Genomic DNA, 15,363 nt, shown 5'->3' with positions numbered 1-15,363 from the left:
GTGTCTCTTTTTCTGTTTTGCATATAGGGTTATCGTTACCATCTTTTTAAATTCCATATATATGTGTTAGTATACTGTATTGGTCTTTATCTTTCTGGCTTACTTCACTCTGTATAACGGGCTCCAGTTTCATCCATCTCATTAGAACTGATTCAAATGAATTCTTTTTAATGGCTGAGTAATATTCCATGGTGTATCTGTACCACAGCTTCCTTATGCATTCGTCTGCTGATGGGCATCTAGGTTGCTTCCATGTCCTGGCTATTATAAACAGTGCTGCGATGAACATTGGGGTGCATGTGTCTCTTTCAGATCTGGTTTCCTTGGTGTGTATGCCCAGGAGTGGGATTGCTGGGTCATATGGCAGTTTTATTTCCAGTTTTTTGAGAAATCTCCACACTGTTCTCCATAGCGACTGTACTAGTTTGCATTCCCACCAACAGTGTAAGAGGGTTCCGTTTTCTCCACACCCTCTCCAGCATTTATTGCTTGTAGACTTTTGGATAGCAGCCATCCTGACTGGCGTGTAATGGTACCTCATTGTGGTTTTGATTTGCATTTCTCTGATAATGAGTGATGTTGAGCATCTTTTCATGTGTTTGTTAGCCATCTGTATGTCTTCTTTGGAGAAATGTCTGTTTAGTTCTTTGGCCCATTTTTTGACTGGGTCATTTATTTTTCTGGAATTGAGCTTCAGGAGTTGCTTATATATTTTTGAGATTAATCCTTTGTCTGTGGCTTCGTTTGCTATTATTTTCTCCCATTCTGAGGGCTGTCTTTTCACCTTGCTTATAGTTTCCTTTGTTGTGCAAAAGCTTTTAAGTTTCATTAGGTCCCATTTGTTTATTTTTGCTTTTATTTCCAATATTCTGGGAGGTGGGTCATAGAGGATCCTGCTGTGATTTATGTCAGAGAGTGTTTTGCCTATATTCTCCTCTAGGAGTTTTATAGTTTCTGGTCTTACATGTATATCTTCAATCCATTTTGAGTTTATTTTTGTGTATGGTGTTCAGAAAAGGATTTTGTGGGGAGATACAGAGCAAAAGCTATTTAATTCATGGTTTTATCAGTTGGACGTATTTGTGAATTCAGGTTATTGTAAATCAATGAAAGTTCAATGAAAGTTATTCTTTATAATGATTACTTAGGGGTGCTTAGTTATTTTTAAGTTTCCTTATATATGGAACTATAAGTTCTTGAAATATTTTAGAATCTTCAAAGATGCACTTAATTTTATGTTATGTTATTGTATTTTAATATTTGGGAGTTGGCAATTTATACTTTATTTGTTATTCTTCTTAACCATAAAAATCTCAATTCATAACTATTCCAGATAATAGTTTGCTATGTTAATTTCTTGAACAAGAATGTTGTAAAACATGTGTTTTGTGTACCCTTTAGTATTGTCTGATACTATTGAAAACTTCCACAACCTCAGCAAAGAAAAGATGACTGCTCCTGACCTGTGGAATACTCTGTCTAATTTGAACAATAATTTAAACAAAGATGAATTCCTAACTGCACTGAAATTGGCAACAGCTGATGGTGAGTATTCCAAATACTAAAATGAAAAGATACATGGTTTTATCTTCTGCCAATCTTTATTTATCCTTGTATTTTGTGTTTGACTGATATGCCAGTATATACATTTAGGAAATATAAAGAAAGCTCATATTGTTTGGCTGTCCTATAGAAAATAATTAATATCTAATATATTATTTCTCTACATTGATCAAATATGCACTGACTGTCACCGGATGAAGCCAAACTGAATCCAGGTTTGGCTACTTGTTGCTTGAAAGGCCAATACTCTGGAGAAAAGTATTGGTATAAATGGAAAAAGTTGCTTTATTCAGGCCAGCAATCTGAAAAGATGGTAGACCAATGTCCTAAGACCATTTCCAAGTTGCCAGTTAGGAGTCAAAGGTTTTAATGACAGTGTAAGAGAGGGGCCTACAGGGTGTATGAACAGCTTGTGCACAATTCTCGGATTGGTTGGTACTGACTGATTAGTTTAACTTTATCAGCATTACGTTTCAGGCATCATCTACCCTCTGACTTTAACCCATCTGGGGTCTACATGCCTATGGCCAGCAGTTTTCATCTGATGAAGTCTACTTCCTATAGAAACAACTTGAGAATGTGTGTTAGACCCTGATCTATTAATAAATCTTTCTGGGAACTGGGAATTCAGTGATTGTGCTGTGTGACTGGTTTATAGTTTAAATTTTTCACCACTCTCCTGGCCCAACAGCTAGCTGTGGTTTGTTTTTGTATTTTCACATTTCATAATCATTTACTCTTGAGCCAGCCTTTTGGGACTCTTGGGAGGCCTAGGAGAGTAAAGCTATTCTACACGTAAAAGGCAGGTGGAGGATATGGAGGTGGTGGTCTGTCCTGGGAAGGCAGAAGGCCTGATAGGGTCCTGCTTGGTTACTTGACTACTTTCAAGTTCCATAATACGTTAATGGAAAATGGAATATCCCAGTGAACACAGGGAGTTAGGAAAATGGTTTATATCCCAGTTTTATTAACACTTTTTGGGATAGTCATGTTCTTTGGTTGAAATAGGCTTTTTTTAATTTGTTAGGAAAATGCATTTGCTGGTGGCTACCACCTGTACCTCGTTAAGAAGTGAAAAAAGATTCACACGAAACAAAAAAAAAGTTCACAAAAATACTATAAAAAAAGACAATAGATTACAGTTTTAAAAATAAATTCTCCATTATATACTGCTGATATTCTGCATTTAGGAAAGACAGAGTCCATGGCTACATGTGATCATTTCTACTCTCTCATATTCTTAGTACCCTGAAGTTACGAATGTGTTTTTATACTCTTTTGTGTGGAATGTTTATGCAGGACTAGCCTAGTAACATAAGCTTGCTGTCTGGGGTCTTTTTCAAAAATTGTCATCCTCTGTGTGTTATTACCCCCCCTTTTCTCCTTTAATTGAGGCTGGTAATTTTAGACTGTAAGCATGTGGATTGTTTTCTTTATTGAGATATGAGGTGAGAAGGGTTGATTTAAACAGAAGGGTAATTTTCTGGTAGTAGGGATATTTTCCCCCTTCTCTTTTCCTCTGTGGCAAAGTTTCAGGTTCTTTTGATACAGTGAATGGAAGTTGTGGGCAACATGTGCCAGAGAAAATATTACATAGCTTTTATTTTAATCAGACCAGTAAAACATTTTATGCATTATGAAGATAATTCAGCTGTCTATAAAACCACTTATTGTGGTAATAAAACTCCATATATTGTATCCTATTCAATATTATATGCTTGTGAAGCAAATATATAATATGTAAAATGTAGATTATTTTACCATCTAAATCCGAATATATACAAGATATTGAAAACTATATGTGGACTTCATCTGTCATACTATTTCTTCTTTTAACCTTAAGCCTTTTATACAAAGTGATTTGGGTCTTATTTTAGTGTACATGGGTGCTCAGTAGCTTCAGTTGTGTCTGACTTTTTTGACCCTGGGGACTGTAGCGTGAGAGGCTCCTCTATCCATGGGATTCTCTAGGCAAGAGTCCTGGAGCAGATTGCTGTGCACTTCTCCAAGGGATCTTCCCAGCTCAGGGATTGAACCTGTGTCTCTTGTCTCCTGCACTGGCAGACGGATTCTTTACCATTAGTGCCATCTAGGAAGTCCTATTTTATTGCTGTAGTTTGCAAAGTTTTGAAATTCTTTATTTTTGGTTTTTGTTTATATTTGGTGCTGTTAAATCAGTAGAATCCTTTTGTTCCAAATGAAATCTTGTAGAGTACCCCAATGTATAAAACATAAAAGTTGAGTTCTTCTGACCAAAGTAGGTAACACGACCAAGTGAACTGCTAAAGCATCTCAACACATCCTTAGAAATATGAGAAAGAACTTAAGGATTATTGTCCTGAAATAATCATTTGACCAGGTTATGTTAAAAAGAAAAAAAAACAACAGATGTAGGTTCTCTCTAAGTGAATTACTTCCTGGCTGTTGATGATATTCCATATTGACTCCTCAGTATTTTAAAGTATATTTAAAATGAAAAAATTAGTTTTATGTTGATTAGAAAAATGCATTGAAAAGTAAAAACGTGTGTATCATTTGGCAAATTCAGAAGTGCTTCCCAAATATCAAGTTATATAGCTTTTGAGTCCCTCCCTGTTTCTGATGAAAGATCTAAATGAAGAGAGTTGAGGTTGAGCCAAAATATGTCGGGATGATGTGGAAAATAGTTAAGGGGGATGTGAGAGACTGAATCCATAGACTAGGAATTATAAGGAGGAAATCATTATAGTTGTAGCCAGGCATAAAGACTTCAGATACTCTCTTCTCTCCTGGTTTCTCCAGTTTTATTTGTTTTAGGTTTTTAAACTTAAACTGAGATGTATTTGTTCTATTTCTCCTGACTCTGATCTCTGATGGAATTGAAATTAGCTAAATAACTTTCTTTTCTTTTGGGCTTGACAACCTGATTCAGAACATGTCTTTGTGATATTGCTATTTTCGTTTATACTTGTTCAAGTTAGGTCTGAATGTTTATTTCAGGCTCTAACTTTGAAACCTGGCACTTGTGGAAGTTAACCTTGTGTTGGTAGTTTAGCAAAGAATGAGTGCCAGATTCCAAAATCTCTGTCTACCCACATGTCTTTTCACAGAGCATATTTAAGTGTACCCAAGGAATCTTTTCTGAAGCCTGTGGTTGCTTTTCTGTTTCAGCATATGTAAGAACTTAAGGACCAAATGGAATTATAGGTCATAGAGATTTGTGTCTGTTGGTAAACAGGCCCAACCCTAGATGCAGATTTTGTTAGAGCACCTGCTAGTGTCGTTGGCACCTGGGGACTTCAGATGCTCCTTGTTTGTTTGCTTTTTTCCTTTCTTTCTTTTAGAATTCTAAATAGCTGAATTTAGTTGTGTTTGAATATATGTGCTGGATTCAGAGGAATCTCCACTTAGTTGACTGAGCTGCAATGCCTACTGCTTACTTTAAGCTTGTCTTTAAGCTGCTATAAATTGAAGACACTATAATTGAGAAGGTATTTTTGTAACCAGTCTTAGAAAATTTGATTATCTTGCCTTGCTGGTTGATATGAGGCTGGTAGGAGATTATCCAGAGTAACAGACTATAAAAGAATTGTGGGAAATGGGATACACAAACTCTTTGTATCCTTTTCTACCTTTTCTTCCTACATCAGAGAGATACCTGACATATTTAAGGCAGAGCTCTTATAGTTAGGGAGATGTAGGGCCTACTAAGGGGCTTCCCTGGTGGCTCAGAGATAAAGAATCTGCCTATAGTGTGGGAGCCAGAGGAGACGTGGGTTTGATCCCTGGGTCAGGAAGAACCCATGGAGAAGGGTACAGCAATCCACTCCAGTATTCTTGCCTGGAGAATCCCATGGACAGGCTACAGTTAATAGGGACACAAAGAGTTGGACACGACTGAAGCGACTTAGTATGACTCAACAGGGCAGAGAGACAGAAGCTACTAAAAGACAGAAGCTGGAAAAATGCAATAAAGATACATGCTCTTACTGTAGAGTACGGTTCCTAAAAATCAAAGTGTTAATTTGAAAGCCAAGGAAAGATAAAAGATAAGACACTATTGGTTGTAGCTATATGTGTGTATATATTTCCAATTTTATTGCATAGTAAGTGACAAATATAATTGTATATAAAGTGTATAATATTATGATTGAAAGATATAGTGGAAGGATTAACAAGATCAAGATAATTAACACATGTACACCCATTACCTCACATAGTTAATTTTGTGTGTATATGAATGATTAGAATGCTTAACATCTAATCTCAGCAACTTTCAAGTGTAAATTGCCATATTTTCAACTATAATCACCATGCTGTGCATTAGATTCTCTGAATTTATTCTTTTTCTTTTATTGAACTTATTTTTCTTATAACTGAAAGTTTTTGCCCTTTGACCTATGCTTCTCCATTTCCCCTTCCTCCAGCCCCTATCTACTTTATGTTTCTATGAAATTGGTTTTTTTTTTTTAGATTCCAAATATAAGTGATACCCTACAGTACTTGTCTTTCTCTGTTTGGCATATTTCGCATAATAAAATGTATAATGCCCTGCAAGCTTATCTATGTTGTCACAAATGGCAGAATTTTCTTTTTTATGACTAAATAATAGTCCATCATGTATATATAATTTTAAAAAAAAGGAAAATGGTTGAATCATGTGGTAGTTCTATATTTAGTTTTTTGAGGAACCACTATACTTTAAAATTAATGACTGTACCCATTTACATTCCAATCAACAGTGTATAAGGGTTCCTTTTCCTCTATATCCTTATCAGTATCAGTTATTTCTTTTTGGTAATAGCCACCCTAACAGATGTGAGATGATATCTCGTTGTGGTTTTGATTTGTATTTCACTGATAATTAGTGATATTAAACACCTTTTCATATACCTTTTGGCTTTTGTAGCTATATATTTAAGCTCTAGACAAGGTCTTATCTGCTGTCGATACACTTTCTGCTTATATTGTATTCTAACCTATGATCATAAACTATAGTTATTCTAAATCCTTGGATTAATTTTCCCTGTTCCAGATTCATAAAACAAAGTGTCTGTCACTTTGTCTTTGTACTCTAGTAGTTATGTATTTTTGTATAAGAAATAGGTGTAAACATCAATCAGAAATTCTAGCTATAGAACCATCTAACTTTGGAAAAAGTTTTACATCTGCTACAGTATTTTTATCTTCAAACATTTGAAAGGCTAAAATTAAACTGAGATTTGTGTCTTAGTTTTGTTTGTAGTGATATGGATTGCATAGTTTCTCTTGACTATTGGAGATGAAAATCTCAGCCTGATTTCTGCAGCCATAAGGTTTCTTCATTCCATAAAATTAATCTTTTGGTCACTCAACAATATACAAAGGAAATATAATTCTTATGAGTACATCAAATAGTTTACATTTTCAAAGATTGCTTTATTGAATCCAACTTTTGCTTCAGTGAGGCGGATTTATTTAAAATGTTTTTCTTACAGAAGGTGACAAAGTACAAATTGAAGAATTTGCAAAAGTGGTAAAGGAAATGCATGCTACCTCCAAGTTAGAAGGTAAGTATTGGATTACTTGTGACTGTTAAATTTATTTTTATTGGAGGGATGCCTTTGGTTTCATTTTCTACCTTTTCTGGTTGTGCTAATTTCTGGTTAACATATTGGCATTGATCTATTTATAGGTAGGCAGAGCTTGGTTTTGATTAAAAGTTGACAGGTTTCTTAATGAAAGAAAAAAGGTTTTTTGTAGAAAGGGATCCACTTAAAGCTATTTTTAACTTTTTTTGTTTTTAGGACTTTATATGTACAGTCAACTACTGGCCTTAAAATTTTTCCAGATATGAAAATTCTGTATATCATTTTAAGCCTCAGACGTAGGATTCCATCCTGTGTATAGGCTTCTATATTGTATAATTTCTCATAAATCTTTTACTTCTTTAATAGACACTTCTCATGTTCCTTTCTTTAGTTTTTGTTAAATATCAGAGAGACCATGTGCAGTTCAGTGGCACAGGTTTTCTACTATTTGACTTCCATTTTGATTTAAAAGTTAAAGATGTAGGACTGAAACCAATGAAGATTGTACTTGTGGGGTTTGTGTACTTTCTTGTTTGGAAAATATGTTTAAAACAGTATTACTGGTGATTTATTTGAATAGCCATTCAAATGACTATTTGATCAGTGAGCACTCTTGTGAAAAGAATGACAACTCAGAAAAATGTTAGGGAAATGACTCATTGCAGAGTCATTTCTGTGTACAAAGAAGTAGACAATATACTTTATAGATTTTTAATACATAGGCTTTCTTGGTATATGAAATACCCACCACTAGAGCTCTCTTTTAGGTAAGAAATGTATTTAATATTTTCTGGTTTACATATAAGTATTTTACCTGGGTCATAACATAATTAGCATGAACATAGTATAGTAGTTAATTAGATTAGCTAAGCAATGGGAAACAGTGCTTAGTAGTAGAAAAGAGCGTGGGCTATGGAGTATGATAAAAAGATGGGTGTGTGGTTCTTTGACTTATTAGCTGCCTACTCACTCTAGGCCATTCTGATTTCTTCATCTTTAAAACAAGGATGCTAAAAACATCGTGTTTCTCATACAGTTGCCAGGATCAACTGCAAAAATACATATAAAGCAGAATTGTTAGGTACATATTATCTGCTTAGCAAATGGTAGTTAACTTTGAAGTCAGAGAGCAGGGCTCAGATGGTAAGAAAAAAAATGTTGAAATTAAGCCATTGTGAAAGGAGAGCAGATGGATTCAGGTTAGGTACCTGAATCTTGGGAATGGTCACAGGAACTAGGGAGATGGCATTGGAATCTGCCAGTTAGTGCAATATAAGACCAATAACTACAAGGAAGAATAAACAAGGGCTACCCAAGAAGGAAAGAGTTAGCATAGCAGGCCCTCCATTATGACTGATCCAGCTAGTTCACTGTGTCTCAGCTGTCCGCTGGAGAACTTGCAGGGGCCTGGAGAGGAGGCATAATGTGCAAAGTTCTGTATTTCCCTTCAACAAACACACATATAGTCTTAAAGGGTTATGGTCTGTGTCTGATCTTGTAGTTTAGGATATTAGGGATGAGGCAGGCAATGCTAGGTAATGATGAGGATTAAGAATAGCCATTCGTGTGGATGACTTTGGAAAGAAAGTGAAGGCTTGTTGGAAGTTAAGATGTCAAGGTGCTCTGAGGTTAGGATCATCCTTATTGTCATTGGATGATAAAAGGATAAAGGGTTGAGGGAAGATTATGATCAATGTGCCAAAATCCTTAGAGACTATGAAGGAGTGATCAGAAAGTAATAGAAAATGGTGTCGGAAGGGTGGTATAGTTGAATATCAGGCTTGAACCTTAAAGGGGAGTGATATATTTTGATTGAAGTTGGACTAAAATAGGCTCAAAACAGCAGCAGAAAACCAGAGAATGGTGGTCTGTTTCCTGGTCCTATGGTATATGGAACAGGGGAGGATGAATAGACTGTACTCAAGATGATTATGCAAGGAAACAGTATTTTAAAGGAAACCAAATTTTGGTTAAGACAAAGAAGAGTTGATACAAGTTTTTAGGTGTTGGCAAAACTCAAATTGCCATCTGCAGTCGTCTCCTAATAATGTTAGGGGAACAGGAAGTGAGGTAGGCTCTAAGGCACTAAGAAGCTGTGATTACCATTTGTAGCTACTTTCTTGTTTCAATAATTATAATAAAAATGACAATTATTTTATTGCTATTAATAATGACACTTAATAAACCCTTAGTGTATGGTTGGATGGCATCACCGACTCAATGGGCATGAGTTTGAGCAAGCTCTGGGAGTTAGTGATGGACAGGGAAGCCTGGAATGCTGTAGTCCATGGGGTCACAGAGAGTCAGACATGACTCAGTGACTGAACTGACTGAACTGATATGTCTAACACTGTTTTAAATGCTTTTCAAAAACACATGAAAAGATGCTCCACCTCACTCATTATCAGAGAAATGCAAATCAAAACCACAATGAGATACCATTACACGCCAGTCAGGATGGCTGCTATCCAAAAGTCTACAAGCAATAAATGCTGGAGAGGGTGTGGAGAAAAGGGAACCCTCTTACACTGCTGGTGGGAATGCAAACTAGTACAGCCACTATGGAGAACAGTGTGGAGATTTCTTAAAAAACTGGAAGTAGAACTGCCGTATGACCACAGCAATACCACTTCTGGGCATACACACCGAGGAAACCAGATCTGAAAGAGACACATGCACCCCAATGTTCATCGCAGCACTGTTTATAATAGCCAGGACATGGAAGGAACCTAGATGCCCATCAGCAGATGAATGGATAAGGAAGCTGTGGTACATATACACCATGGCATATTACTCAGCCGTTAAAAAGAATTCATTTGAACCAGTTCTAATGAGATGGATGAAACTGGAGCCCATTATACAGAGTGAAGTAAGCCAGAAAGATAAAGAACATTACAGTATACTAACACATATATATGGAATTTAGAAAGATGGTAACGATAACCCTATATGCATAACAGAAAAAGAGACACAGAAGTACAGAACAGACTTTTGAACTCTGTGGGAGAAGGTGAGGGAGGGATGTTTCGAAAGAACATCATGTATATTATCTATGGTGAAACAGATCACCAGCCCAGGTGGGATGCATGAGACAAGTGCTCGGGCCTGGTGCACTGGGAAGACCCAGAGGAATCGGATGGAGAGGGGGGGTGGGAGGGGGGATCGGGATGGGGAATATGTGTAACTCTATGGCTGATTCATGTCAATGTATGACAAAACCTGCTGAAATGTTGTGAAGTAATTAGCCTCCAACTAATAAAAATAAATAAATAAATAAATGCTTTTCAATATATTTTCATATTTAATCTCCACATCAACCTTGTGAAGTAGATACTATTATAATTCCATTTTACATATAAGACAAATGAGATTTATAGAGGGGTTAAGGGTTAAGTAGTAAAAATTTGCTCAAGGTCACAGAGTTCTAGGTCACAAATTCCAGGGTCAGGATTTGAATGCAGATCTATCTGACTTAACACTGCCTCCTTTGAAAAGGCTGGATGTGAAGCAAAATTCCAGATGCTAGAGTACAATTGAGTCTTGGTAGAATTGAAGAGAAAAGATGAATGAGCCCTTGTGATACTGTGTTTTATAGTTTACAGTTTTTGTGATTCTGAAATTTATATCACCTCAATAAATAAGTTAATTTTGCTTGCTACTATTAGAACGCCATATGTCTGACTCTTTGCGACTCCATGGACTTTAGCCCACCAGGCTCCTCTTTCCAGGCAAGAATACAGGAGTGGGTAGCCATTCTCTTCTCCAGAGGATCTTCCCAGCCGAGGGATTGAACCCAGGTCACATGCATTGCAGGCAGATTCTTTACCACTGAGCCACCAGGGAAGCCCAGTAAAATAACTCTTCTGTGTAACTGTAGTAAAAATTCAACTATATGAATCATTTTGGTTATGCCAATTTTATATTAGCACCAGAGAAATGTGATCAAGAATTCTTTGTATGTTATACTGGTGGACATAGTATTTCCTGAGGTCTGGATTCTTCACTGAGATTTCTTATTCCTCGATTCAGGATGTGATCATAAACCATGGGTTGCCACTGACAAAAGCCTTTAGTGATGGCTACTGCTTTTAAATTCAGAGGCTAGATCAGTTACTAAATAACTTCTTTCTACTTCTAGAATCACAGAAGACTGTCTTAGCTGTTGATTTGCCTGAAGATGACATGATACCTAGGAAGAACTTGGAAGGTTTTCTAGGAGATATTGGAATTAAGTCACCTAAAGAAGAGGTAGAGAAAATCCTTCAGTCAGATTTTGTTTCTGGTAAGCATTTAAATACTTCTATCAGGTTTTTTGTTTGTCTCATTTGGTTTTCGGTAAGACTAGTCTTTATAAGTATTCTTTATAAAGAAAGTGCAAGGTCTTTGTTCAAGTAAATTCAGTTCCTTTGCTGAGCAAATATCTGTAGGTATTTGCTTGTTATTTTAAACATTATCTTTGAAAAGGAGTCTTTCCTCGTTTGTAGTTATGAGAATAATTTTAACAAGCAGTTTGAAATTTTATGGAGAATGGGCTTGTTGTAATCCTCTCTCCTCAGATATATCATAATTTAGTGACTGAAGAGTAGTTTGAATTCAGAATCTATGAGTAGAAATCCTAGCTTTGTTGCTTTGGGTAGAGTGAAGTTACTGGATTTTAAAAGTTTCTTGGTATTTTAGTTTTTTTACACAGAGCTAGTGTATCTACAATCTCATCACAAGGCATTCTGGATGAAAATGAATCCAAAGTGTCTGGTAAATAAAACTTTCAAGAATAAATTAAAGGTTTAAAATTTTCAATGTCGGAGAGTGTTTTGCCTATGTTCTCCTCTAGGAGTTTTATAGTTTCTGGTCTTACATTTAGATCTTTAATCCATTTTGAGTTTATTTTTGTGTATGGTGTTAGAAAGTGTTCTAGTTCATTCTTTTACAAGTGGATGACCAGTTTTCCCAGCACCACTTGTTAAAGAGATTGTCTTTTTTCTATTGTATATCCTTGCCTCCTTTGTCAAAGATGAGGTGTCCATAGGTTCGTGGATTTATCTCTGGGCTTTCTATTCTATTCCATTGATCTATATTTCTGTCTTTGTGCCAGTACCATACTGTCTTGATGACTGTGGCTTTGTAGTAGAGTCTGAAGTCAGGCAGGTTGATTCCTCCAGTTCCATTCTTCTTTCTCAAGATTACTTTGGCTATTCGAGGTTTTTTGTATTTCCATACAAATTGTGAAATTATTTGTTCTAGTTCTGTGAAAAATACCGTTGGTAGCTTGATAGGGATTGCATTGAATCTATAGATTGCTTTGGGTAGAATAGCCATTTTGACAATATTGATTCTTCCAATCCATGAGCACGGTATGTTTCTCCATCTGTTTGTGTCCTCTTTGATTTCTTTCATCAGTGTTTTATAGTTTTCTATGTATAGGTCTTTTGTTTCTTTAGGTAGATATACTCCTAAGTATTTTATTCTTTTTGTTGCAATGGTGAAGCAAGATTTTCTATGACCCACCTCCCAGAATATTGGAAATAAAAGCAAAAATAAACAAATGGGACCTAATGAAAATTAAAAGCTTTTGCACAACAAAGGAAACTATAAGTAAGGTGAAAAGACAGCCCTCAGATTGGGAGAAAATAATAACAAATGAGGAAACAGACAAAGGATTAATCTCAAAAATATACAAGCAACTCCTGAAGCTCAATTCCAGAAAAATAAATGACCCAATCAAAAAATGGGCCAAAGAACTAAACAGACATTTCTCCAAAGAAGACATACAGATGGCTAACTAACACATGAAAAGATGCTCAACATCACTCATCATCAGAGAAATGCAAATCAAAACCACAATGAGGTACCATTACACGCCAGTCAGGATGGCTGCTATCCAAAAGTCTACAAGCAATAAATGCTGGAGAGGGTGTGGAGAAAAGGGAACCCTCTTACACTGTTGGTGGGAATGCAAACTAGTACAGCCACTATGGAAAACAGTGTGGAGATTTCTTAAAAAACTGGAAATAGAACTGCCATATGACCCAGCAATACCACTTCTAGGCATACACACTGAGGAATCCAGATCTGAAAGAGACACGTGCACCCCAATGTTCATTGCAGCACTGTTTATAATAGCCAGGACATGGAAGCAGCCTAGATGCCCATCAGCAGATGAATGGATAAGGAAGCTGTGGTACATATACACCATGGAATATTACTCAGCCGTTAAAAAGAATTCATTTGAATCAGTTCTAATGAGATGGATGAAACTGGAGCCCATTATACAGAGTGAAGTAAGCCAGAAAGATAAAGAACATTACAGTATACTAACACATATATACGGAATTTAGATAGATGGTGGTGATAACCCTATATGCAAAACAGAAAAAGAGACACAGAAGTACAGAACAGACTTTTGAACTCTGGGGGAGAACGTGAGGGTGGGATGTTTTGAAAGAACAGCATGTATATTATCTATGGTGAAACGGACCACCAGCCCAGGTGGGATACATGAGTCAGGTGCTCGGGCCTGGTGCACTGGGAGGACCCTGAGGAGTCGGGTGAGGAGGGAGGTGGGAGGGGGGATCGGGATGGGGAATACGTGTAACTATATGGCTGATTCATGTCAATGTATGACAAAACCCACTGAAATGTTGTAAAGTGATTGGCCTCCAACTAATAAAATAATATTAAAAAAAAAATAAATAAAATAAAATTTTCAATGTAAAAGTGGTACGCTGATTTTGATACTATATATGTTTCAATTAATTAATTTATTCTTGGCTGAACTGGGTTTTGGTTGCTGTGCCTAGGCTTTTTCTAGGGGCATTGAGCAGGAGCTCCCTTCTAGTTGTAGTGTACAGGCTTCTCATTGCAGTCACTTCTCTGGCTGTAGAGCCTGGGCTAAAGGCTCTCGGGCTTCAGTAGTTGTGGCGTGGGGGCTCAGTAGCTGCAGCTAGTGGACTCTAGAGCACAGGCTCAGTAGTTGTGATGCACGGGCTTAGCTGTCCTGCATCTTGTGGAATCTTCCCAGATCAGGGATCCCCTGCATTGGCAAGTGGATTCTTAACCACTGGACAACCAGAGAAGTATGATACTGTATTTTTAATATTATTATGTCCACAAATCCTTGCTTGTGACCTCTCTTTCTTTTCCTTCCAGAAGACAACATGGTTAATGTTAAAGACTATATGAAGACTCTGAGTGACACCCAGAAATTTTCCAATTTTATTGGTAAGCTCTTTATGGTAAACTATTAAAAAGCAACTCAGGACTCATTCAGAGGTCATCTAGTCAAACACTGTATTGGATGCTTAATCTTCTCTGTGGTATCTGTGACAAATGTTTGTTTCATCTATATTTGAACACTTCCAATTATGGTAAACTACTATTTTTTTTATTTAAGAATTGTGCATTTGTGATGGAAAAGACCGGGAAAAAATAAGGTCTTGATCTTTTTCATAGTCAAAATAAGAAAATTGTATTATATACTAAAGGCAATATTTTAAATGTTATAAAAATTTTAATGACCAGAAATGTAAGAAATACAAAGTGTAGCCTCTGTAATGTCACTGTCTGGAAAACTGTTAATATTTGGTAAATATCCTTTTAGGCTTTTTCCTTTAGATCAATGAATATTTGTGTATTCCAAATTATTATTTTAAAATTAGATCACTTTGCTCCAGTATTCTTGGGCTTCTCTGGTGGCTCAGATGGTAAAGAATCTGCCTGCAATGTGAGAGACCTGGGTTTAATCTCATGCCCATAATATTCCATGTGCATGTATGCTAAGTCACTTCAGTTTTGTCCAACTCTGCGACCCCATGAACTGTAGCTCACCAGGCTCCCCTGTCCATGGGGATTCTCCAGGCGAGAATACTGGAGTGGGTTGTCATGCCCTCTCCAGGGGATCTTCCCTACCCAGGGATTGAACCCAACTCTCCTGCATTGATAGGTGGGCTCTTCACTACTTGCATCCCGTGGGAAGCCCATAATATTCCATAATTGACTTTAAAAAATTAACAGTGTATCTTAGATACTGTTCCATGTTTTATTATAGTCTATAAGCTACCCCATTCTTTTTTTCTTCTGGTTTTATAGAGATATAATTGATATACAACACTATATAAGTTTAAGGTGTATTGCATAGTGATTTAATTTATATACATCAAGTAATTACCACTATAAGTTTAGTGAACATCTATTTATCATACAGACACAAAATTAAAGAAATAGAAATAATATTTTTTTTTTTTTGTGGTGAGAA

At 36.4% G+C, this 15,363-nt stretch overlaps 1 protein-coding gene across 1 annotated transcript in view; it reads left to right on the top strand.

Moving 5' to 3' along the window:
- The window catches only part of LOC136150108 (EF-hand calcium-binding domain-containing protein 13-like), a 133,542-nt gene that overhangs the window by 82,797 nt on the left and 35,382 nt on the right, over positions 1–15,363 (top strand). The window contains exons 14-17 of the mRNA XM_065910880.1: positions 1,402–1,545; positions 7,020–7,091; positions 11,251–11,394; positions 14,259–14,330. Of these exons, the coding sequence (XP_065766952.1) occupies positions 1,402–1,545; positions 7,020–7,091; positions 11,251–11,394; positions 14,259–14,330 (432 nt within the window). The remainder of the gene's footprint in view (positions 1–1,401; positions 1,546–7,019; positions 7,092–11,250; positions 11,395–14,258; positions 14,331–15,363) is intronic.

The sequence above is a fragment of the Muntiacus reevesi genome, chromosome 18 (genome assembly GCF_963930625.1).
Source record: "Muntiacus reevesi chromosome 18, mMunRee1.1, whole genome shotgun sequence".
In the NCBI taxonomy this organism is placed as follows: Eukaryota; Metazoa; Chordata; class Mammalia; order Artiodactyla; family Cervidae; genus Muntiacus; species Muntiacus reevesi.
The sequence above is the reverse complement of the archived record's forward strand: the minus strand, read 5'-3'. Positions and strand labels throughout refer to the sequence as shown.